General features: G+C 35.9%; 1 protein-coding gene across 2 annotated transcripts; it reads right to left on the reverse strand.

The window, feature by feature from the left end:
• Positions 1-503: 503 nt before the first annotated feature.
• On the reverse strand, positions 504-25,127 carry LOC113716714 (uncharacterized). 2 transcript variants are annotated; one of them, XM_027241116.2, is made up of 25 exons: positions 24,663-25,127; positions 23,712-24,335; positions 23,508-23,632; positions 23,297-23,391; positions 22,242-22,478; positions 21,824-21,914; positions 19,370-19,418; positions 18,560-18,625; positions 17,489-17,640; positions 15,796-15,866; positions 15,527-15,721; positions 15,398-15,436; positions 13,722-13,829; positions 12,208-12,297; positions 10,944-11,019; positions 9,462-9,558; positions 9,301-9,370; positions 9,059-9,235; positions 8,858-8,980; positions 7,014-7,097; positions 3,795-3,979; positions 3,399-3,537; positions 3,257-3,316; positions 2,159-2,230; positions 504-617 (listed from the first exon to the last, which is right to left on the reverse strand). In XM_027241116.2, the coding sequence occupies exons 2-25, from the start codon at positions 24,299-24,301 to the stop codon at positions 510-512; spliced, it is 3,099 nt and encodes a 1,032-aa protein (XP_027096917.2). In that variant the 5' UTR covers positions 24,302-24,335; positions 24,663-25,127; the 3' UTR covers positions 504-509. The 2 variants fall into 2 exon arrangements, with proteins under 2 accessions (XP_027096917.2, XP_027096918.2); XM_027241117.2 differs by lacking the exon at positions 18,560-18,625.
• Between the last annotated feature and the right edge of the window lie 1,143 nt (positions 25,128-26,270).

Raw genomic sequence — 26,270 nt, forward strand, 5'->3', positions numbered from 1 at the left:
AAGTAGAGAACCTGCTACATTATCATTTGGCGCTCTATATAAACAATTTCTGCAGCAACACATTCCCCACAAAGAATTTGGTGCTCAATATTTAACATGGAATAAGGAAAACCCATGCGGAAAAAGAGGGTTCAATCTTGTAAACATGAACTTAAAAAAAGAAAAATTGCAAACTCTGGAGTCCTTTCCAGAAGGATTCAATTCATGATTTGCTGATTAAGTACGTTGTCAGCTAAAAAGGAATATGTTAACATTACCTATAAAAAAAAAAATTTACAAAATTCTGAAAATATACAGAAATAGATTTAAGACTATGCTCTACTACCCACTACCTATCAGTACTACATTACAGAACATTATTATGTCAAAATGCAATCTCTCTTATTATGCTACGAGCTGAGGATGTGAAAGAGAGCGATGGTAGCTAAGGAATAGAATAACTCTTATCTGGCAACTTATGCTTCTCTCCCCCAAAATCAATTCATCAAACTTATCCATTGTAATTTCTCTCAAAAACCAAATGGTGATTTTCTCCTGCTTCCACCTTCGCCATACTGTTCATTCCACTTCCTCAGTTCATTCATGCTAGCTGCATCATATGCAACTGAAGGGCCCACCTGAAAACCCAACATACAAGCATCAAGGTATTAATTCAATATCAAGAAAACGAAGAAAAGAAAAGATCTATTAAAAGAGAAAATCCATATGCAAATTGTTCTCTCTTGCTCACTCTCATCAAGTTCCCTGCACTGAGAAAGTTAAACAAAGATCGGAAAAATCTTAGTCGCCACTCCTGACTTTGGAGCATCTGAAAGCTGTCTATGCTTTTGAATGTTGAGGCCGTAAAGTAAAAAATGAAATCACAACCATTTGATAGAAGCAGTTAATTGTACAAAACATGTTTTACCCAATTCAATTTGATACAACAGCCCTAGAAACCCCATAAAGCATCATACACAACCTTCATGTGCGACTTTGCCTCCAAAAGTCGCATGATTATTTATTTCACTCGATCATTTACTTATTCCTTACTTCTTTAGCTATTCCATTGGCTTCTAATAAGTAAAAAATCAATATGTGCCCAGGCGCAAGTTTTGGTGCCTTGGAGAAGAAAATTGCGAGTATAGCATATATGACAAGAAAATAGTGCATATAGCATATATGACTTATTTCATAACCACTCTCGACCAAGCAATAGTGCTAACATTTGCGTTACAATCACTCTCATAGTGCTTCCTTCAAACATAATTTTCGCTATTAGTATTCATTCTTCACCATGCAAACTTCTCATGAATAATGATAAAAGACAAATGCTGGAAACAGTATGCACAAGGAGCTATAATGATTAACTTCACGTGCATAATGATTCCCTTAGTTTAGCTAGTTTTAGTGGCATACGCCAAACAAACAGGAGGCAATATTTATTGAAATAAAAGATGAGGGTGACAAAGAAAAGTCGAAAAAGCATTAAGAGTGCAACATGGTTAATTCTAACCTACATGTGTTTTGACATAGACACACAAACACACTCTCAAATGTGTGTTCCAAAGCTTACATAGATTAGGTTCAATTCAATGATGCATTCTTAATGCTTTATATGTCTTAATCCATGCTGAGGGTATCCGAGAAAAGTCATTCAGAAAATTTTCCTTCTTCATTCATTTTCCAAGAGGAGCATTCCAAGATCAAGAGAAAGTAACATTAAAATCACCAACCGATGACATTATGCAATCTAAACACAAACTTCTGATTGACAGTATTACTTAATTGCCTTGCAAATCCCGGTGCATTTTGCAAAAGTCCATATTAAGTTTGGCTGCATTCTGGTTGATTTTTTTACTCTCTGTGTTACTTTCCAGACAGGACACTATGGGGGAAGTGAGGGTTTAGGAACTAATTGCTGTGGAGACATATAAGTAGACACCTGGTCAAAAAAATCCAGGAATACTAAAATAAATGAACTATTCAAAGGAGTTCTTTGCTTCTCAGATAAAAAATGTACCCCAAAAAAAAAAAAAGAAAAACTTTTATCTTCAATTGCATGATTTATTGGGCATATACCGTATGCACTTAGAAGTGTTCATCTACCTGAGTAGCTCTCTTTTCAGAATTTGTTGGATGTTCACAATAAGATGTAATACAATTTATCATGACCTACCTTTGCCTTGGCCTGGATAAAGTCTTCTAGATTGAGTGGTCTTAACACTGAGCTAGAGCCACTTTTGCCTCCCTGTGATGTTGACAAGTATTAAAAGCATGTACAATCACTCTCAATTTCAAGCACACAGTAATAACAAATTTACAATTATAACAACCAAAGAATACGCAGGTCTGCCATTTTGGTGGAAGGAAAAAGGGTATACTTGCTAGTTTCCCCAAAAAAAAATCTTCTTTGCCTTTCCTTACTTCCCCTTTAATGTCTCAAATACAAAGTACATGTGCAGAGGATATGTATATTCAATAGTAATTGCAGAACATTAGTAGTGCATATGGCCCCCTTTCCATACTTCTAATACCACCATCACATTTTCCTTGCATAACAATAAAAATCTGATGACAAGATAGGATGGAATAACAGTTTGACCATATGATATTCAAGAAAGTTACCAAAAAAAAAAAAGACTTGGCAGGAATACAGGAAATTAAATGGTCAGCACATTTTTCAAGATTAGGCAAAGTGCTCAACCTTAGTAACAGCATCCAACAGGCACAATGACAGACTGAAAATATAGTTTCTCATATACCTTCCAAGATTTTCACATAATCTACTTCTACAATAAAACATGAATGCCCTAGCTTCATTATAACTAAAGACATTTTCCAAGAAATAAAGAAGATTCTATTATGAATTATCTCAGACAAATCATCTCTTGCTATAAACAGTCATGTCCAGTCCACTTACAATTATTTTGATGATTCAACTATCCAAGCACTAATCTGTTTATGATGCATCAACTGAAGTTGCCTTTTGTAATTCTATTAGAGGCAGTCTATACCATTCCATGAGAAGTTGAAAATCAAGCTTATTCAATTTACAGCGTATGATAATCAGAACAGGTAGAATTGTAGGATTATCTAAGTGAAGAAACAACTTTCCCAAGGAATAGAGAGAAAACTGAAAGCCTACTGGACCAGGTTTAGCAAACACAAATCAGAACACCAAACTTTTCAGGCGAATGCTCTCCCATTTCTGGGGAAAGAGCAATCATGCAAGCAATATGCTTAACAAAAATGACAAGATAGAAATGGTATGTACCATTGTCTCTTCCTCTAAAAGCTCTTGTACAGGCCTATATGCTGCAGCAGTACAGAGGTTCTGCAAAATTTGTTAAGCAGATGGTGAAGACAGCGTAAAGCAAGCATCAATATTCAGATAATTACAAGAATGAAAACATTACCTTCAAATCACTCCCTGAATAACCTTCTGTTGCATTTGCAAGATGCTCAAGTAAGAAACTTTTTTCCAGGTTTTCTTGTGCTAGAATTATCTTAAGTATCTTGAGACGATTTTCAGCATCAGGTAGGTCCACATATATCCTATTCAGTTTCCAAAAATTCATAAATAAGATAAAGCTATCATAGATAGACTTCTAGATGTCTACTTTTCTTCTTTTTTTATTTTCCTTCCCTCCAATATGTAGTTTTTTTTTTAAAAAAAATAAATAGTGGAATAACCAAGAAACCAACAATTGTCATCAAAATAGCACAAAATAGCCAAAGTACCAATTTATAGTTGTATTTCAATAGGTAGCTCAACAGCATATTTATGACAAAGACCATTTTGACAAACTTACCTCCTGGGTAAGCGGCGAATAACCGCATCATCAAGATCAAATGGTCGATTTGTAGCTCCAAGGATGAGGATTCTCTGGCTTTCTTTTGATCTTAATCCATCCCAGGCTGCCATAAACTCATTCCGCATTCTTCTGGTAGCTTCATGCTCAAAAGCACCTCCACGAGCACCAAGCAAGCTGTCAACCTGCTTGTGCAAGTACAAATCAATTGAAGCAGGAATTTGACAATAATTTAAAAATAATAAGACCAAATTACAAGCAACTTATGGAGATATAAAGAGTAAATTTTAGAAAAGAACTGTGCTAGCAATAAGTGCACATGAACTTCTTAGAGGACATGAGGTTCTGGAAATTGAACGTAACTATTTTGAGAGAATTTCTATTTAATGATACCACACCAAGGATTTCTTTCTCTGGGTCCAAAAGACAGATAGAAGAATGAAGTTTTAAACTGTGAAAAGTTCCTAAGCACAGTCCTCTCATGTCTATGTATCAGCAAACCTGAAAACTGAGAGAGGAGGGTAGAGGGTAGGCTTGGTGTAGAGACAGGGAAAGGGAAGACTCTAATGACAGGGCAAGGGTTCTAAAGTTTCCAAATACAAGTACTGCATATGGAGATCAGAAATATGACCAATGGGTAAGAATACCTAATCTACAGCGAGAAGATACTTTTCCTTTCATATTGTAGACCTGAGGCAATAAAAAATATAACAATAATAACCCTTATTGGCTACTGCTGTGCAAAAGCATTGAACTACCTGCATGAAGTCAAGTCTTGATGCCACCATAATTTTCACTTTTTTTAAAAAATGTACTCAAAACCTTGAAAGGTAGACGAAGAAGCTTGAACAATTTGCAATGTAGGTATTCACCATTTACTCTGTGTGGCCATATAGATATCCATATGTCTGTGCATGCACTTGTGTATGTTTATATATTTACGAGAGTCAGAAAGTCACACTCTGCCTTCTTGATATCCATTATTGATATTAACACATCAAGAGAGGAAAACAACCTAGTATTTATCGAACTAGCAAACAGTCTTCAGAAAATGATTCTTTTTTTATGTCATCGCACCAGGGAACAAAACATGCAGTTCTATACTTGCAATCAGTGGCAGACAGGACCTATGGCCAGCAGCGTAACATAGTACCCCTAAGTTTTAATTATTATTTCAAAAACAGAAGTTAAAATTATGCATTAACATTATGTATTTGTCTAGTTAGCATTAGCATAAATGCGAGTTTGTAAAAGTAGAATTTTGTTAAATTTGGCAATCTGAAGGGATACGGGAAATTTCCAAAATACAGGGGGATAACTACCCACGCCTCTCTCTTTCAGTTATCAAACAGATTTCAGTCAGTTCTCAACATATAATGGAGCTTAGATTCCATAATGGAAAATGATAAGCAGTTTGTTAACAAAGCTCAAATACATAGTAAACAAGGTAAGAGAAGTTTAATAAGTTGCAACTTCAGGAGCAATAAAGTTTAGGAAGTCAAATTTGAGAAGAGAAACAGGCTGTAAATAAAAACTAGTTTCTGTTTCCATTGCTGCAGGTAAGGAGACAGATAATTGCCAATAGAAATCTACAAAAGCAATCAGAAGTACCGGCAGACACAGAGGAGAAAGAAAGGATGTAACAAAAGAGAAAACTTGAATATCTATCTGAATAAAAGATGCAAAAGAAACATAATTCTGAGTCCAGACAAAGATAAAATTATGGAAACTAATACAAGGCTTAACCTGCTTATGACCATGTATACTTAATGATTTACAAAGTTAAGCAGCAGCATAGAGAAGCTTGCTGTCCATATTGACCAAAAGGCAAAAACCTTCCAGTACCCCCGTAATAATTAACCGTAGACTGAAATAATTGTAGACCACAATGGCACTTGACAACAGATAACTATGATCGTTGATTTTGCCGATACCTTCTTAGAGGATAATTCTAGGGGCAAATGTTAGTTTTCCGTTTCACTATGTGGTCCAAATCCCATTTTCCCATCTAGAAAACATGATTTTTCAATCTGGCATCAAATACAGAAGTTAGCTCAATTTCACATCTCTGTCAATAGATCTGTTGAGTTTTTTTGGCATTTGCCATCAAACACCAATACGATTATCAAGCTAAATGAATTCATTACCTTCTTACACCCCATTTTTGCTTCCCTGGTCACACTCATTCCTTGAAACTAAAAAGGATTAGCTCCCAACTCCAAACAACTTTTTTCACACCTAGTCATTACCAAATACCAACCATCCTTGTAGCATACTTAACTATCTCCAAACTCCATTTTCTGCCCATAACCTCAAGTTCCACAGCATTAATGAAAGCCCTCGCCACGCAACTTTCCTGCCCAAACAAAACCCTACAATGGAAAAAAACGCAACCTATACAATGACCCTACATGCCTGCTCTTTTAGCAGCAGAAAAACTCAATGCACTTCTAGGATACTTCAAAAGAAACAATAGTAACAAAAACAAGGTGCAATGTTATTTCCCCTTTTTCAGAAGAAAGAATTCTTGCAATCTAACGACATTTGCAACAAGCATTTGCTTTCCCTGAAACTTGGTTACAAAAATGACCTAATGTAATTGCTACGACAAAGTCTCTTTCTGGAGAAGTCATTTGGAAGAGGAAACGAACCCAGTGGGAAAAAACAGAAGAGTACAGTAAAAGAGAGAACAAAATAGCACACAAATACCCATTTAGCAACCATGTGACTTACAGTTGTACTGATACATGGATGACAATGAGAGATTGGATCTAATTCTGACTAAAAATTGTACTGATACAAGGATGATAATGTGAGGTTGGATCTAATTCTTAAACTTTAGATGCCAACATAGAAAAGAATATAATTTAGGTGGTGGCATTTTAAAAATAGAGATGGCAAAGTGCTTTTTGACCTAACTTTAGATGGGCAGTTCTACCATAACTTATTACATTTCCTCCACAATAATGTTCTGTGCAAATTCCTGATATTCTCTATACTCGTTGAACAAGCAATGTCAAATTGTTGATCAGAGTAAAAATACTTAATACATATAAATAGTCTCTGGTAACCTTTGACATAGTGATGCCTCAGCCGGACTGAAAGCTCTTAACACTATTCTCAATGAATTCCACAGGTGACAACCAAAGAATGAAAACCAGTAAGTAGACGATATAAAAAGTCCAATAAATTTATGAGAATCCATGTCATAGTTCTCACCTCATCAACAAATATAATAACAGGAGCCAGTTTACTAGCAAAGGAGAAAAGAGCCTTCGTAAGTTTTTCAGCATCTCCAAACCACTGTAAAAGAAAGCAGCAAACATTAAATAACTAGTGCTATAATACTTTACAAGAACATGATGTCAAGTAGCGGCAATTATGAGCATTGAAAAGCTCATTGGAGAATGAAGACTTGTAACTTCGCTGGTTTGCTATGCTGGAATGCTTAAAAACAGCACAAACTTTGAGTTTTTGTTACGTCAATATAACTGCTAATAACTTAGCGAGAAAATTGCTTTGACATTGCTTATCGGTTTTGAAAGTGTGGAATCAAAAACTTAAGTTTGGTTTCTACTAATTTGTTGGTGAACCAATAACAACTCCCTTAAATTTTCTGCTGCTTGTATTGGAAAAGTCCTTGTTTCTACTCTGATTCTTATCTTTATTTTTCTTTTTTGTGATTGAGCAAATAGTTAATAGGTTAAAAAGTCAAGCATTATATGCATCAAAGGGGTTTATGGCCCTTTATGGGTCAAGCAGGTGACACGTACAGTTATCATGCAAGTGGGCAAATAATTTGATAAATATACATGTTAAGTAGGTCATGTCATTTTAAATGGTTAGCAAACAGGTTATGACACAACATGAATGCTAAACAGAAAATCCAGGTTGAGGCTTCCTGAAAACAGCACCCAAATACAACACAATAGTACAATCTGCAGCATTGATGTCTAATTTGTGAATTCGTCAAAAAGAGAATACATTGCTTTTTCTTTATCTTCTTATTTTTCATAAGCCTAGAGTCTATGAAGGTCCCATTGTACTCCGTAGAATTGGTCATGCTTTATTTTGATTGAGCAAAAAATCCATCTTTGAGCTGCACCATGACAAGGAAAACAAAGACCACAATTGCTCACTCAGAGAAAACCCTCAACATGGAAAACAGATGAGATGTATGCAAGTGCACATACAATCGATTGGTTATTTTGCAGTTTCACAAATTTGACTTATGAGTTTATTGTTTCTTGTGCCTCATACACCCAGCCTATTAGAAATCCTCTTATGCCTCTAATAGATTTTTGCTTAGACTTTATAGCAAGAAGTATATTCTAGTTAACAGAGGAAAGTATTGAAACATCTATAGATGATGTTCTTCATTTCCTCCAAGAAATACAGATTTGAATTCAGTTTTTCCCTGCAGACTTGTGGAAGCATTCTAGATTTAGGTGTGACACATAATCCTATTCCTTTCTTCTTCTTTCCCTACTTTTACTGCACTGTCTTCCCTGCTTCAGTCCTTGATTACTGCCTAATTATTGTTTTCTGTGCATTGCATCCCTTGAGAAGCAATCGTGCACATTTTTCATCCAACCAGCAGCCTGGTGCTGCATCAACTATATAGTAAAGATATAGGTGAATAATAAATACATAGAACAATATCTTTGTGCCAATCAAATTGTCTTTAGATGTATTTTCATTTTTCTTATCGGATTTCTCTGACAAACTGGTGATAGTGTTGGACAACAGTAAAACAACAAAATGGAATCAAAACAGAATCACTTCAGCTGGTTATACATGATTGAGCATAAGGCAATATCTTATTCTCGTATCCAGCACAATGGAGATTATTCTCCATTAAGCTGGTTCGACAAAAAGAGCAGAACAGTATATCAATAGGACCGTTAGGAGTTCTAAATAGCAAAGCAGCTAGAAAGACCCCCATAACTGAGTCAAAAGTGAAAAATCACCACCTTCTTTAGATTAAGTATTGATTCATGCATTTTTTTTCCTCTAAAGATATCCATTCCAGATGAACAAGTGACATGATTGTTTATAATTACCTTTGATGTAAGTGTGGAACCAGTAATGCTGATAAAATTAGCCCCTGCTTCCGTTGCAAGAGCCTTAGCTAGGAGGGTTTTCCCAGTACCTGGGGGCCCAAAAAGCAGTATGCCTTTGCAAGGCTGATAAATCATAAACAGTTAAATCACCAAAGCAGCATAAAAGGAATATAACACAGATAGCTGTTTTGATTAAATTACCCTCAACAAATTCCCGTGAGAGAAAAGCTCAGGTCTCCGCATAGGGAGAATTACAAGTTCATTAAGTGCTTTTTTAACACCTTCAAGGGCACCAATGTCATCGAATTTGACTCCAATTTCACCTGGAGGAACTACCGCAGAAACAAAGTTGCTCTCATACTCATCTTTAGCCAAGGTCTGCACATTGCGACTAAGTTACCAAAAGCCGAGAATGTAGTCAACAAATTTGTGCAGATAAATACCTTTAAATTGTGTGAAGGCTTCTTTGTTACCGTTTCCTGGTCCTTTAACCTCAAAATTGCAATCTCAAGGCTTCATAGGGAGGAGAAAAATGGGACACAAATAACTCTATGGTCATATATCCAAACTGAAAAGACGGCTAGCAAGAAAGTAAAATAACTACCTTTCACGAGGCACATATAACCGATCCGCCTTAATGCAAGGAAGGAGACATGAGGACAAGTAATGGTTTTTTGCCCAACCAACAACCTTCTCGGCTTCTGTAGCCAAAATAATAGGTATAGTTCAACAAATTTGAAAAACTATAGAAGCAACACTAAAATGTCAGCGAATTTCAGTTTCTATTAAATAACTCATTCAAAGTTGAGCAACAGAAACATAGTTGCCAGGACTTGCCACATTGGAGAGAGAACACTAAAGAGAGAGAGTGAGTTAATGACAAAGCTTGCCAAAACATAAGCTGTATTTGCATTGAGGATTACATTGCAAAAATTTATTTATTTACTGTAGCAACTTCTTGGTGATGTGATGTATGTGAAATACAATGGTGGTTGTATGAAAACGTATTTAGAGAATCTTGAGAAAAGTTTTGCCAAATAATATTGGTACAAAAAAACCCTCCTGTATCCAAATGCATCAGAGTAATGGCAGCAAAAACTTTCTAGTTGCGCAAGGACTAAACATTAAAGATGCCTTGCTTTGCTTATATTTGCTGTAAATCTATGTCAGGTTTCTTCATCATCAAACACCTTATATTTCTCTAAAGCAGCAAATACATTGGATAAATTCTAGTAGAACATCATAAAGAGGGAAGTGGATACACCATTACTGATCGAATTTGAAGCACATTACAAAACAACATCAAAAGTGATATTTAACTTTTATCTTGTTATGATAATATGACAAAAGGCTTACTCCATCCATTCCCTCCATGTAGATCAATCCCTTGTCAATATTCCCCCATACTCAAAAATCAATACTCAGGATTCAGATAATGGAAAGTTCATACAAGTGAACATCAAGTTTGTGCAATTTAATATGCTGCAAGGTGTAGAAATATATTGAGCATATCAAACAGTTCATGAGATACATTAAAAGACAAAAGGCAAATGTATACAGGCAGAAGCTGCAAAGCAATAAGGCTTTTCACTGCTGTGCCAAATTATAACAACAGTGCAACAGTTGAGGCAAACTAAATAAAGCATATATGACCACATGGAAGTTTGAGTTTACAACCAATCAATTTTCTTGTTAAAAAATGGATGCATAAGATCTCCAAATATTATCATGAAACCACGTGTGAAAGTCTACATGTCCAATTGTTGCCACTCTTCTGCTTGAGAATTCAAGCATCAATGGAACATCCCCACGTCAACATCCAAGGAAATGAAAGAAAACAGACAAGGAAAGCAAATCATAATCTTGGTCAGAATTTCAAATCCTACTAGGGAGATTTGAATCATTCTGAAACAATTTAGTTGAATTTGAAGAGGACAATAGCCATTGGTTTGAATTTGGAATAAAAAAATGTTGGCAGCTAATGTTTAAAAAGCGATTTCAGATTTCCCAACCATGAACAATAAAGCGTATATTCACAAACAAGCAGAGTCTCCAATAAAATAGAAACAGTCGTGTTAAAACTTACTCCGCTTCGTCAAAATTACACCATCAGTGTTTACATGCAAGAGGTCCATGCATGATAGCTCATTTTCCTCAAGAACCTGAAATAGACAATAGCTCCTAACTAAATCCAACAATCTAATAAAGTATTCGTACACTGACTAACATGATTACATAAAAAACCAAACAGGTAAATCATTTTAAATAGAAATTTCGAAAATTATGAGAGCAAAACACAAGTTTAGTCCACAGACTGTTTTGCTAAAGCCAAAATAGCCAGTTTAGTCCCTCAACTATTTTTACAAAGCCACAACAGTTATGAGCCAATTTAGTCCCTCAACTATTTTACTTAACCCAAACTAGTCCCTCACCTATATTTGCATGGACAATTTTGTCCTTATTTGGCTGATCCGCCCAATTTCTCAACTTTTTCACACGATGATCAGGGATAAAATAGGAAATCCATCCATAGCCCTTATTAAAACAATAAAAAACAGATAATTATAGGAAAATCGGCAACGAAATTGAATCATACACAGAGAACAAAAAAAGAGCTTTTTATGGTGAAAAAATGGAGCTGATGCCCCAAAAAAAAACAATAGGAGAAAAGGGAAAATAACACAACAGGAGTATGCAAAAAGCTCAAAAAAAATGTGCCAGCATTATGATTACTCTTTTAAGAAATAAAGCTGAAAGAAGTTTAAGTTTTTGGCTTCCCATACGATTCAATTTTGTTGCCGATTTCTCAACAAATATCTGTTTTTCTATTGTTTTAACAAGTGCTGTGGCTGAATTTCCTAGTTTGCCCATGGTTGTCGATGCAGAAATTTGATAAATTGGGTAGATCAGCCAAACAAGGACCAAATTGGCCATGTAATATAGGAGAGAGATTATTTTGACTTATTTAAATAGTTAAGCAACTAAATTGGCTCATAATAGAGTTCAAGGATTATTTCAGCTTTGTAAAAGAAGTTAAGGGACTAAACTGGCTCATGATAAATTTTAGGGACTAGTTTGGCTTTAGCAGAATAGTTTAGGGACTAAATTGGCATTTTGCTCAAATTATGAGGAAAAGAGAACATCCACTTGGGTGAGATGGAGGCAAGGGATTATTTTTGCCATGGTTCTAGGAAAATGAATCCTGAAATGGGAACTTAAATCTCTTCAATGGCTCATTTTTTATCAGAAGCTTGTGATTTGGTTTTTGATACCTCAAGTACAGGAAAATGATTTTTAATTGTTGACAAGTATGCCAAGACAAAAAGGATAGTGGCAGCACAAGTCACTACCTTATGCAATTCGTTTAAGTTACTTCGAGATATCACAATCCTCCTGTCTTCTTCAACTTGTTTATTGAATGTTCTAATGAGATCTTCCTCCTGAAAACAAGGACGGGAAGGCATGAGAATGAACACTAACAAAAGAGTATTTTGTAAATCAGGTTGTCCTCACAAGGGAAGCAAAAGTTTACAACCATTTTGGCCTTCGGATATCAGATGCAGCAGATCAATAATGCTTTTAATAACTAATCACAAGAAACTGCAGTTTTTGAAGGGTATAGAACACATGTTCAGAATACAAAGACGCGTAAAATTCAGGTACTATCATCCTAAATTTCCAACAAAAACTAGCATTAGACCTTTCCATTGCAGATAACAAGAAGATCAGCAATCAAATATCTTTAGGTTTGTCATGATTTTAAATGATATCTTTACCCCATCTGAATGAAGTAGCATTTTGTGATTGTATCAACCCTTTCTTAATTTGACAAACCTGGAATCAACTATATTCCATGATAACTATATGTATACCCAAAAAGTGTCTGACATTTCCACATTACATGCAGCACAACATCAGATAGTATCTCCAAGATTGTCCAATACATGCCTTGCAATGAATACCAGTCATTCAAGGGTTATATTTCTTACTGGGTTTCCTCTTTTTCCAGACAGCAGCCCTTTTGTCTGATCTGGTGACATTTCAGGTAATAGAGGTTAATCCTTCAAGTAGTATTTCTTTAGGACATAATCTGTAAGTCCAAATAAAAATATACAAAATAATCGTCCTATTTCTCTGTGCTTTACCCGGTCCCCTTCAGCCCCACTCATTTTAGGACATAATCCCAATTCTCAACAAAAAACTCTTATAGGAGTACAGGCAACACCAATACCAAACACACACACAGATTTTTGCAGCAATACCATTATCCAAACAACAAGTACCCAAGCACGACGATATAGATGACAAAGTAATTAAGAGAAAACTCATACAGGATCCCCTATTCCAATTTGTAATGCATATTAGCAACAGCATGGCATTAAAGTCAACCTTTAAAAACTTGAAATAATATCGCAAAAAACACTATAATGAAAATTTTATGTTCCCCCTCAGACTTAATAGAGCAGATAAATTAGTAAATACAAGATAATTACTTATAGAAGATTAAATACAAGATTTACTTTCACTGAAAATCACAATTCTGCAGAAAGAAGCCGGCCATTATGGTAGTGTATAAGATTGTACATGCACAAGCACGTGTCTAACATGCAGAAAAATGCTCAGCCAGAAATGAAGTTTTGAACAAGGGTAACAAGCTTTTATCACAAAGAGCTCTCGAGGATAGCAATCTATGATGCATTTTAAGTTACAAAGAATTATTCCTGACATTGAGGCTTACATGTAAAATCCATTCATCTCTGGAAAGATGTATGAAAAAAAAATTACAGGTGCAGCACTCAAACAACTACTAATATGTATCTTTCATTTGAGAAACATCAATACAGGTGATCATGGTAGAACATACCTTTGGGGGATGTATGCACATAACATTGGTAAATAGCTGACATACTTCATCATCCACAGACCGTTTTGTTGCTTTTAGTCCCTCTGTAAGTCTCTTCAAGGAAAGAGGCTGCAAAACCAAATGCATTTCAGAATGCACTGGAAATCTGTGGCTGAAAGAAATGGCAAGTAACGTCTTACATGGAAAGAACATTTATCTCATTGAGGCTTTACAAACCTAGGAACAGTAAAAAATCTGATTATAAATGCTTACATGGTAACAAATTTTTATTTCATAAGGGTCAGTCACGCCACATAAAATAGGAAGGATCAGATAAGTAGAGAAAGAAGAAATCTCAGGTCAGTTGGCAGTTTAACAAGGTCAATTTCTTATTTCTAAAAAGTGCTGACATGTGAATCTCCTTCCAAAACACATGGCATACTGCAAGTATCTTTTCTTTTTTCCTATCACTAGCCCTTCACCATCTTTTTGAGATATAACTGTTCAAGTGAGCTAATGGCATCAAATAGGGATTGAGACCAGGTTGTAGTCTTACGAAGGTAAATTAGTGCTAGTGAAAATCACAATGGAAGCTATAATAAGGGTAATATTAATGGTGAAGATTGGGATCGAAGTTTAACAACCACATTGGTGACAATGTTATTCAGATGGATACGATGCTAGAAAAGGTGGAGATGCAGTTTCTAATTGTCAGCAGTGGATCGTATTATAAAAGAATTTCTGAAAGATAGTAACTGTCTTGATGATTTTCACAAGAATTACAGTGGTAGAGGAGGTGCTAATAATGCTGGCAATGCTGAGACGATCTCGTGGAAATCCAGGTTTTATGCAATTCTAAGACCACTGGTAATAAAAGAATAAGTTCCACATACTATTGGTCTTATCTTGTTCCTATTACCACATCTGGTATTAGGAATGATTAAAGCCTTGAGAACACTCATGCGAGTATCTTGGACTGTGTTTGGATTGTAAGTTATTTGAGATATTTTTACGGTAGCACTTTTTGTGATGTGATGTATGTGAGATAAAAAGGTAATTGAAAAGATAAAAAGGTGTATTGGAAATTGTAATGGTGATGTAAGCAAATATATTTGGGCAAATAACTTACAATCCAAACACACTCTTGGCTTTCTTGCAATCTCTTAATGACACCTTGTTACTTACACCAGAATCAAGTTAGGATTATGGCAGTCATACGATGTACAAGATAATTCCAGCATCTAAACATTAACCAGACATTTTCTCAGTAACTCAAATTACAGTAAAGGGAGGAGAGAAGGGGGGAAGCGGGTTCAGGGCTGGGGAGGCTGCAGGATGGTGGAGCTGGCAGGAGTTTGGTGGGAATGAGAGGGAGCCTTGGGGGGTTGGGGAGATAGTGGTGGAGGGAGAAGGGGTGAAAATGTATGTGATTGGCATTTTCGGGTTATTTTTTGGGGTGTTTGTTAGGTATATTTTGAAAAAACTATGTTTACATAGGAGATATTTGGAAAAAATTATTTCCTAAGCAGATAGCTTATCCTAAAAAATGTAAAGAAAGAATCTGAGCCTGTAGAGAAGGAATAGGGAGTAAAAGGAATGACAAATAGAGAGAGAACAGTACAAGAATGTATTCAAGCTAGAGCAGAAGGTTTTACAAGTTCTGACAGTCAAAAAATAAATAAAGAGCATGTAAATACCAATTTAGCAAGGCGGCCCAAATTTGGAAGTATCATTGTCTGCCAGCAAAAGAGTAAATAAACTCAGAACACCAATTAAATGATTAAAAAAAAAAAGTAAGCAATCAAAACCTAATTTTGAGAACTTACAAATTTTTCTTTTTCTTTTGACCCGGTTTCAACTTTGTTTTGACCACAAATTAAGACAACAGGTCCTGCTAATTGGTCAAACATTTCTTGCACCTTCTGGACAAACTCTTTACGGTTCGACCTGGAAACAGCTCTTGACAGCCACAGAGATGAATCTGGGAAATAGACAATAAGTGGTTGAACGGAATCCAAAACCTACAAAAATGTGAAATGGTAAGTCCAAACAATAGAAAAATTATTTATTGCTTATATAAGTTGGAATGCAGTACCTCATGAAGTGCCTGCATAGCAACATAACAGTCTTCAGACTGAGCATCTAGATCATGCTCAAGATCCTCAACTGCACATAGGAAAAGAAAAAACAAAAAGCTTTCAATTGAATTCCCATCAATTGCGGAAAGAAGCTCATTTGTAAATACAGGAAGAACTGAATTGTTAGGTGCAATAAGAGTCTGGGCCCAAGTTGTAATGTTTAATTCAGAATGTTAAGCAGCACAATACTGACACAAAAATTCAATGCTGGGAATGCATTTGAACTTGAGGCACTCAATAAAGTGTTCGGGAGATGAACAAATTAGGAAGCCCAGGCTGTTGTTATATTGCACTCTGTTTCATGAGATCAATAACACCAATTGACTCGCTAAATCCCATTTTTTTCAGCTAACTTTATCCAGGTTACACCTGAGATTTGGACAAGATACAAGTTTCATAAATACAATCCTTTGAATACTATAAAATTTGTAGTCAGATTCAACATTCACAACCCATTGAAATCTTTATACTATTTCAAAGCAAATTTATTTTACACCAATTGACTCGCCAAATCCCATTTTTTCCAGGTTACACCTGAGATTTGGCCAAGATACAAGTTTCATAAATACAATCCTTTGAATGCTATAAAATTTGTAGTCAGATTCAATATTTACAATCCATTGAAATTGTTATACTATTTCAAAGAAAATTTATTTTACATTCTACATACCTTGTGAAGAATATGCAGTATGACATTTCATTTGGTTGTCAGATGAGGCTGAATTGCAGCACTCATTTCATCTAGTCCTGTAACTTGGTTGAAATAAGAGTCTGGACAACTCCATTTAAAAACATAGGCTTTTGAAGTCTCTACACTTAAATTTCATTTCTAATCCTTTCCCTAGTAGGTAAGTGAGATGACCAATAATTAACCCTTTCTTCTTGATAATTATGTTAGACCACTAACATTACTTGATTCACAGGGTTCTTCTCATATTTCTCTGAGTATCTATGGACTTTGTACACCCAATCTTGGGGGGAAGCAGTAAGCAGCAAAGTGAATTTGCACCACCGCCACAAGTAGTTCATGCAAGATCTCTGAATTCAAGGTTACTCTGATAAATTTTTTTCGAAATGCACAAAATCTGAGGGCAGGAGTGGTTAGGCATGTTCAGAAACAAAATTTGGGTGAAGCTACTCAAAAGCAATTTCCTAAGCAGTGAAATGTGTGAACAGTGAAGTACAAAAATCAATTCAATAAATAGCGGTATATCAAATGCAACTAAACTGGAAAGAAACCAGTAACTACAAGTATTAAGCTCTTCTCCTCCCCACCCCCACAACCAAGCCAATCCCCTTCTTCCACTCTTCCATTTCACTTCTGTCTTCCCCTCCAATCCATTTCAATTTGGTCTTTCACACTCCAATTCTTTCAAGGGCAACAATGTCAAATGTACTCGACAAGTCATCCCCTTAGCCCCGGCCATGCAACTAAAACAGTTAATTATGTATATGATTCTTCAAAATATCACAGCAATGGCTGAATAAAAAGTCGCAGGAAAAATTTAATCACCAGTAGGAGTACTAATTTACCCAGTCAGCATGAAGTGAAAACAAAAGCAAAACATGAGATGAAGCTCTGAGAAAACAAAAATGACATAACTCAACAATCATCAAATGTAACTATAGTAATCAACTCAATACACATACCATTAATCCAACATATTGAAGGTCTTGTGGCTTGTGATGTGAGTTTCTCATCTTTTTCTCCATCTGCATTGGTCTCACCAACATCCAAAACAACTGCAACTTCATTCCCATTCACCTCATACACCTCTCCTCGTTGGCCACTGGACAAAGGCCTACAAAAACAAAGTTTTTTCTGTAACCACGTCTGTTTACTATCTGAAGTAAAAAGTTCTAAAAAACCCAAATGCCAAAATGAGACAAGAAGGTGGAGTAACATAAACAATCCCCACAAAGATAATTTAGCAATGACCAAATATGTATGTTTACAACAAGCTTCAGCCTACAGACAACAAAACTCAGAAGAATTTATAAAAATGAAGCAATACAAGACTACCAAAATGAAACATTCCTATTATGTGAGACCAAGATCAAGAAACCACAAAGGAAGGAGAAGAATCCCGGGGTCTCAAACCTTCAAATTATGAAGTATTAACTTAGATGACTAAGAGTACACGTCTACGAACCCAGAATCACAATACCTAAGATTTCAGGTACCTTTCTCTTTTAGATGAACCGCAAAAGGAAAATGTCATCCTACAACAGATAACATTTTTATTCATCATTAATACAAGATTTCATTCTGCCTTAGACGTACACTGGTAAGAATACTAGTTTCACTCACTCCTCAACAACTGAAGATCTTTTCCTGTTGTATACACAAAAAAAAAATTTCCAGACTTTTAGAAAGTTTGGCTACGTGCAAAATCCTCTTCAAATTGCTGTCGATTGAAGCCAATAGGACGAAAAGAAACAGATGACACTCCAACTATGCTTCAGTTCACTAAAAGCACGCAACAAAGACCTTTGTGCCACCAGGTCAGAAAGAGCACCAGAAGCAATATGTCCGGTGAAGGTATTTACTAAAGGGCATTGCAGTTACTCCCGATGCAATGAATCCACCAAAACAATTCTTGATCCATCATAGTTCTTCAACACAATAAGGGATCAAGACTGCACAAGAAATAACTATATCTTCAAACACCAAAAGCACACAACATTCTCCTAGAGTATCAGGATGACTTACCAACCCACCTGCCATGAATAACAGTATAAGCATTTGAAGGACCATCAGATGTTGCTATCTTCCCCAATACAATCCTGTGATTAATTGTAGGCCACTGATCAGGTGCACTAGATTGAAAGTTCATGCTGCCTTTCAAGAATACAAGAAGAAAAATAACCTATTCTGACTTGCTAATCCGCTTCCCCACAAACCACCAAAGAAGACAAAGTAAAAAATGAAACGGAGAATGCAAAATTCATCAACTATAGATTTTTGGTCAAGCTTAAAAAGGATGGGAAAGTCATTGCTTTCAGAAGCAATGAAGGAAACAAAGGCTTCAAACCACAGTGAAAATTTCCATTGCAAGGCCCAATAAAGTATTAGAAAACTAGAAATCGAATACTGTTGCTAAACATCCCAACTCTGTCCACCAAAAGGTTTAACTTTAACCAGAGATCTCCAAGAGAAGTGTAAGAATCTCAATTCAGTCTTCTCAAAAAGCACAAAAATGAAGTAAAGAACTTTAAACTTAAAAGTACAAAGTAGCCTAAAAAAGTAAAAGGGACATACTTCCTATATTACCAAATAAAACAGAAAGGACACATCCCTTAATACTATTCATCAACAAAATCCAGCAGATAGGAAAAAAAGTAAGCATCAAATGACTTTTAGCATTTGCCAAAACCAGAAAAAGCACAGGAAATAAGACATAAGTAATTTTTTTACCAAGCAAACCATACAGAAAGAACATCGAAATCAGATATACCATGACCAATGAAAACTTAAAAATGTTTCGTCAGAGATGTGCTTAAAAGCAATTGTAAAAGGAAGGTAATAACCTCTTTTCAGCTCCAAGAACAAGCTGTCCTTTGTATTTCACTCGATCCCCTGGCAACAGGTAAATTTTGTAGTTTCTGTTACGGGAAACTTATAAAATGTCCAGAAATGACGAATTTAAATAGCACGATGGGAATGTTATTGTCATACTTCCTACTATGTTCCATCCCAAATACATGAATCCGCTGTCAAAATCAAGATTCTTTCATCTTTATTCAGCAATGGCAGGATCAAACAAGACAATGTCCCAGTAAAATTAATATAAAAATATATTTTACACATTTTGAATGTAGAAAAACTCTATCCATCCATTCCTATGTATTTATCATGTAGCCTACCAATTGCTTGTACACTTCAAATAGTATATGCATTCCAAAATTAAAACAGTTAGCCATGATAAATCAAGAAATTTATCAGATCTGAATAGCACCAGACTACACGGTTAGTCCATGTGGAATTACCTATCCATTGCAAGATATATTAGAAAATATTGAGTGGTCATATGATTAAACCTGATCTGTCCTGTATAAAACATGAAGCTGTATCTTTATCACCTCATCAGTAAATATTCTGCAATTTATCGGTAATGAAAGTAAAACTCTGGAAAGAAACCTAAAAGTGCCAGCAAGTTTGATTCCAAAAACAATTAACATTTTCAGATGAGAAGACGGAAAAGAATATAGGATGGGCTTCAAAAGTTGATTTGCACACGTAAGGTAAAATGACACATGTTAACTTTTTTTCCTGTTTCAGACAAAGGATTGGAAACATTTTGATGCATCTGTTGTCAGAGATGTGAAGGACTCACATTACAAAAATTTTCAGTTGCATACACAGGATAAGTATTCAATGTCAACTGAATAATAAAAAATGAAAATCCCAGCATTTACCTAAAAAAGGTGTTACGAGCTGAACGGATAAAAAGCAGAAAATGATAATATCAATAAAATGAAATAAGGAAAATCCCATTTGGTTCATCAAACAAAACATGCTTTACTTTCCACTATAGTTTGCTTTGCCCACCTTGTGTCCCAAAGAGTTTGGAGAAAAAGAAAAGTTCCACAACTGCAATTTACGGGTCTTCTAAACATGTGTTCATTCTAGGGGGCAAATAATTCAAAATAATAATAATAATAATAACAAGCACTACAATTCTATGGAAAGTTCAAGAATTGAAGAAACAAAAGATGGAAGTGATAAATGACTGAAGCTAACAGTTTCCTAATGACACCTATGCTAATACTTGAAATACCACATGACATCCTCTTCATTCAGCATTCGATATAGGTATCTGTTCAACCATTTCTGAAGACAGTCTAAAAACCAACCAAGTCCTAACCCATAGTTGAATCTTATCCACATGACAATAGCAAACAATTCAACACCTCCAATGCTACTGCGACCAACTTTCTGTAACACCACCTCTGTGACCACATCTCACCACAAAATCTCTAAACAAAACATGCATCCTCATTTGTAAGGTCAATGATACGGGCACAAGCAAGTTTCCCCTAGAGATGCTGGCAGACACACAACTTTTGGATGAGTGCATATGGACAACACTTTTTTTATGCTAAAATAGATCATAAACTTGTAAACTGTTGCTTACATCCATAACTTAGTACCTATATTCTACTAATTTTAAACCAAAAACAGAAAACATTTTTACTTAGGAATTGGTGTAACTTCGGCATTTTCTATTCAGTAGAGTGAGTGCAGCTTTTCCATGAATTTTTATCAGCTCTTACAGGAAGGCATCCTCATAAAAGAGCAGAGGACTAACAACTGTGTATCAATTCCTGTTTTCCACCAATCTCAAACAACAAGCCTAATACGCTTTTTTTCCACACTGTCTTGTAACCAATATAAATATCTCCCAAATCTATCTATATCAACTCACGTGAAATAAAAGCCCAATAAGGGCTAAAAGGGTTGCGCCTTGTTTGGACTAGTTAATTTTCTCAGCTCTAACAGGAAGGCATTCTCATAAAAGAGCAAAGGACCATCAACTGTGTAAACAACAGGCCTAACACGTTCTTGTTCCAAGGTGGCTCATAACCATGATACATATCTCCCAAATCTATCTATTTTAAGTAACGTGGAAACAAAGCCCAATAATAGTTAAAAGGGTTGTGTCTTCTTTGAAGTGGCTGATTGAGAACTCGGTTGACTTATAATCCAATAACAAGCACAAGAAGATTTTACATCAGTTATTTACTAGCATAGCATAACCTAAAAAGAATTCAGCAAAGAAACTGCATCATAAATAAAACTCAATAAAACCATATCAATCCAAATTCATAATTCATTACACATATAAACACATACTCTATATCTCTAAGCTTATAAAGGAATTTCTACCATACAAGTGTACTATAGTCGCATGCGACATGCTTGATAACATAACATACAAATCTAGATTTTTATTAAGCTGCCTGTAAACACGCATATTTTACCTTTCTTGAAAGGTTGCTTGCTTTTGTCAGAATGTTCACTAGCCTCTGATTGTGATGATTCGGTGACACTTTCTGATTCTCCAGAGACTCTCTGCAAAAACATTAAAATATACAATTGCCAAAGCAGCCAATTTCAAAGCCCTCAAATCCGTAAGCTACGCATTCCAAAGCAGAAAATAGCTCATATTAATCATATACTAGATGCCTAAAATTTTAGAAAAGATTTTAGGATTACAACCACTAATTGTCAAGGTAAATGCCTAGGACCTGCACCACCAAACACTCACTAAAAAACATGTTGAAACCATCTAATGCAAAGTAAAGTATTTCATATCCTTTCCTTCCTTTTGCATCAGAAGTCGAAATTTCCCAATCAATTTTAAGTTCACGTTTGACATGAATTTCCTTAAAGCCGTACCTTCTCAAAATCTTCAAGGTTGTGGGGAACAAGCTTCTTCAAGGCCTCAGCGGAAGCCTGAAGATCAACTTCATCATCATCACTGGTTTCTGCTTTCGCCTCACCACTGCTTGTCCATTCATCCTCATTGGTCGCATCATTTTCATCCTCAACTTCTGATTCCGAAGTACACTCTTCACCTGATTCTCCATTCTCATCATCTGATTCAGTTTCAGAAGAACAAGCCTCACTGAAGTCCTGCATAAAATCAGGCAATCAACCATAAGATGCGACAATGGTGATAAACTGAGACAACAAGCAAAACTTAAGAAAATATTATGTGTCCCCCTTATTTCATATCTTATATTTCATTCATTACCTTTTGTCCCCCTTATTTTTGAAATCTGCACCACTCAACATGCAAGTGTTGCTAATTCAGAAGAAAATACTAAGAAACTTTTTCTTCATCCAATTTTTTTCCTATGCAACAGCCACCCCAACCCCTTCCACTCAAACAAAAAACAAAATAAATAAGCAGGATATTCGCCTCCTGCCACTGCCCTTTGCCCACTGAATCCAGCCAAACCCTCATTCACAAGAATGAGACCACCAATTTTAATCAGAAACAAGACACGAAAACATATGTACTTGCATAAACTACCTTTTTCCAGACAAATAACCTATACAGGCATTAATTTGGATAAACTCTGTTAAATATCAAGTATGCCACAACACTAGGCCTTATCATGTACCCACACATACACTTTGGTATATGCACAGAAGACTTGAGTTTCCCCACACCACATAGATTAGTTCTGGAGGTGGCTTAAACCCTTGCAGGATAAGTCTTTTGATGCCATTAATTGATGTAAGTTTTCAGCAGATAAGTCATGTCCTTATACATCATTTTACCTCCTTTGCCATTTCAAATATCTATAGACATGTAGCTGCAGAAAGATGACTGGCCCAGTCTGCCATTATTAAGAATATAATCTCAAGAGGAAAAAAGGAAAGATTAAGACCAATTCTGGTTCTTTATAGTTGAAAAGAAGAAGTACAAGGAAATTGTAGCTTACAAAAGGAGCTAGAACACTACTGTCAAGCACCAACAGAGGAACCTTTAGATCCCTCGCTAGAGCCCTGACCAATCTTTCTCGATAGAGCTCAGTACCTGCCACAGATGACAGCAGGTGTTTTTTTCATCATTAGAAACTTTAACTCCAAATTCCCTTGATACTACAATCTCAGAGAGAATGTTGAAGAGCGAAAGCTGAAGTACAAATTAACCTGGAACACTCTGAAGGAGGATTCTCCCACTTGAGGAAGTTAAACGGCCACCAAAATCTTTAGCAGACTTTGTATGTTTTAAGTGAGAAGCAGCACATTCAACCAAAAGGTTCTTGGTGTGGTCACTGTAAAAGTATAATCCAGATCACTGGAGCTTACAAATGATTAAAAGAAACTTTGCAACATTTTAATGATATCACTTACTGGATGTAATAGGGAAATGTATCCCACGAAACTGTAATTTTTTCCCAAGGAACAATCCGCCGCAAGAACTCATTTTTATATCTATCTAGCCTAGGCAAAAAAGGAGATTCCTTCTTTTTACTTTCAATGGCCAACTTCTCATTATGAAGCCATTCCTTTTGATCTTCTTCGCCAAGTTGAGCATGTGCATTGTGCCTCACATCATTTGCAATCTTCTTTCCCTTTTGGATCTTGCCCTTGTCCGGATTCGCAGCCCCATCTTTGACAGATGCATGTGGTTTATCCTCACTTGCATTCCTTCCGTCACCTTTGGAGCTGTAGAACCTATACAAACCACATCTCAAGCTAACAGGTGGTCTCTCATGCAGCCTTGTGTACAATCTTTCAGAAGCAACACAGGATGGGTAGACACGCTCTAACACATATCTTCTGATCAAATTTCCTTGAGAATTAAACTTTCGGGCTGTTTGTATGCAACTTGAAGAACCATATGAAGAGTACTCCCGGCAATTAGGAGAACAAGAATACTTTCCCCTCTGAAGCACAAGATACCATTTCTGAGTATTACTCTTTATTCTTCTCGCATACATTGCAACCTAATATTCTTACGCCAACAGCAGATACCTAGAGCACAAACCGCACGCTTATGAATTACGATAATTTTGTTCATCAAATATCGTTGGTTCAGCAAAAACCAAGAAGTGCACCAATCTTTTGGGAAACGGATTTGTTATGAATATTATTAGTCTTGCAACCTCCAATTAAAATGAAGGATAATCGCAGAAAGGGGCAGACATGCGAGCTTCAACTTCACTCCATCTCAACCCAACATTATACTTAGAAAAGCAATAACAACAACAATATATACAAATTAACCTATTCAGATAGCAAAACCAAATTCCCGATTCAGAGACACCTCAAAAACTGCAATTAAGAAAGCATAAAGAGTACCTTTTTCTTGCGGCTGAAGCTTGATTCCAAGATCGTCTGTCCAGTCTCGCATATAAAATTTAAAAAAAACTACTACACCTGATATATGCAGTGCATGGAATACGAGGGAAGATTTGAATGAAACGAATAATTAAAGAGAATGGAAGAGAAAATCAGCAATACACAACAGCTGGGTCAGAAACTAGAACAAAGAGAAAAGATAGAGTGTTATGGTGCCCGTGAAAAATGGTGGGAAAGGGACTATAAAAGATGCGCGAGAGGCGTTTGAAACAATGCCTGGTCGAGCCAGCGAGCGAGAGAGAGAGAGAGAGAGGGGAGGGATCTAAGACACGGGGTGCGCTGGGGTGGCGACTGGCCTGCCTGACTACCGAGGAGGTGGGTTTGAGAAGTTTTCCACAATCTTAGGCCAAGGACAGAAGAATACGTACTAATCCACTCACCAGTTTGACACACTAGTTCTAAGGTATGAAATTAAGCTCTTGGAGAATGTTTTGTACAATCTACCGTAGCAATTCTTGTGACGTTATTTATGGGACAGAAGAGTACGTGTTCCGTTTGGACGCCAAGACTTTTGGCTTGTTTTTAGTAAACAAGTTTCTTTATAATTTTTTTGACAGTAACTCTCAAAAAGTACTCCAAAATACACATTCTAAAACATCAAAAATAAAAAGTTTTTTTTCCTCTTTCCTTTGTTCTTTTTCATTATCCTTCCTTGCTTCAGGTCATCACCGGTGTCCCAACCTCCGTTGGCACCGTCAATCAGCGCCACCCCCATTGACGAAATGGAGAGGTTGTCGTCGATGGTGATGGCCAACTACCAACAGTGGATGGGCGGGCAATGGGGGTGTGGGGAGAAAGAAGAAGAGAGAGAATATGGAAAAAGAAGAAAATTAAAAAAAATTCCCCATCCCTAAAGTATATAAAAGTTTTTCTATAAATGTTACCGTAAGTTATAGAAAAGTTTCATACAAACGCTCAAGAAAGGCACGTAAATGTGTAGGGAATAATACATAAAAGTTTCATTGACACAAAAGTTTCATTAAAAAAAATGACTGATTTAAAAAAAAATGTGTAGGGAATAATACGTAAATTATTACTACCTAAATACGAGTTATCCAACATAAGTGGTTTGTTTTCTACTTACTCAAGAACTGCATCACATTTAAAAGGAACTCCATCCATCAAGTAGCATGTATCTCTTGACCAAAGCTACTAATAAAAGAACAAATGGGTTGTTAGTCCAGTAGTGATTGCAGTCCCCTTCCATACATGAGATCTCATGTTCGAACCTTGATTTTAGCATCAAAAGCTACAAATGAAAATTTTAAAAATATATATATATATCTATTTAATGCTACTAAATAGTGTGTCACATGCCAATCTACTATGTTATGTGAGATTTTTAAGGTAAAATGGATCACACTTTCTTGTGGTTTAATAATCAAGTACATGATCTTCTTGTACCTTTCAAACCTACTAAATACCCCTTTTGATTTGGAGACTGTGGAACCCGATTATCCCTTCCTGAACTGGCTTACTTTTTAGATTTTGATCTCATTTACACTGGTCAAAAACATAAATCGATAAACTCTCATAGGCTAATAATGT

Source organism: Coffea arabica, chromosome 11c (genome assembly GCF_036785885.1).
Source record: "Coffea arabica cultivar ET-39 chromosome 11c, Coffea Arabica ET-39 HiFi, whole genome shotgun sequence".
Lineage (NCBI taxonomy): Eukaryota > Viridiplantae > Streptophyta > Magnoliopsida > Gentianales > Rubiaceae > Coffea > Coffea arabica.

What these genes read in the sequence shown, in the direction of transcription:
- LOC113716714 (XM_027241116.2), bottom strand. Translation starts at nt 24,301, where the DNA reads ATGTATGCGAGAAGAATAAAGAGTAATACTCAGAAATGGTATCTTGTG. An exon ending in GTAGTGTTCTAGCTCCTTTT is followed by an intron (nt 22,479 to 23,296) that starts GTAAGCTACAAT and finishes GATTTTATGCAG; the next exon opens with GACTTCAGTGAGGCTTGTTC. An exon ending in CAAAAGAAAAAGAAAAATTT is followed by an intron (nt 15,437 to 15,526) that starts GTAAGTTCTCAA and finishes TTTTGCTGGCAG; the next exon opens with ACAATGATACTTCCAAATTT.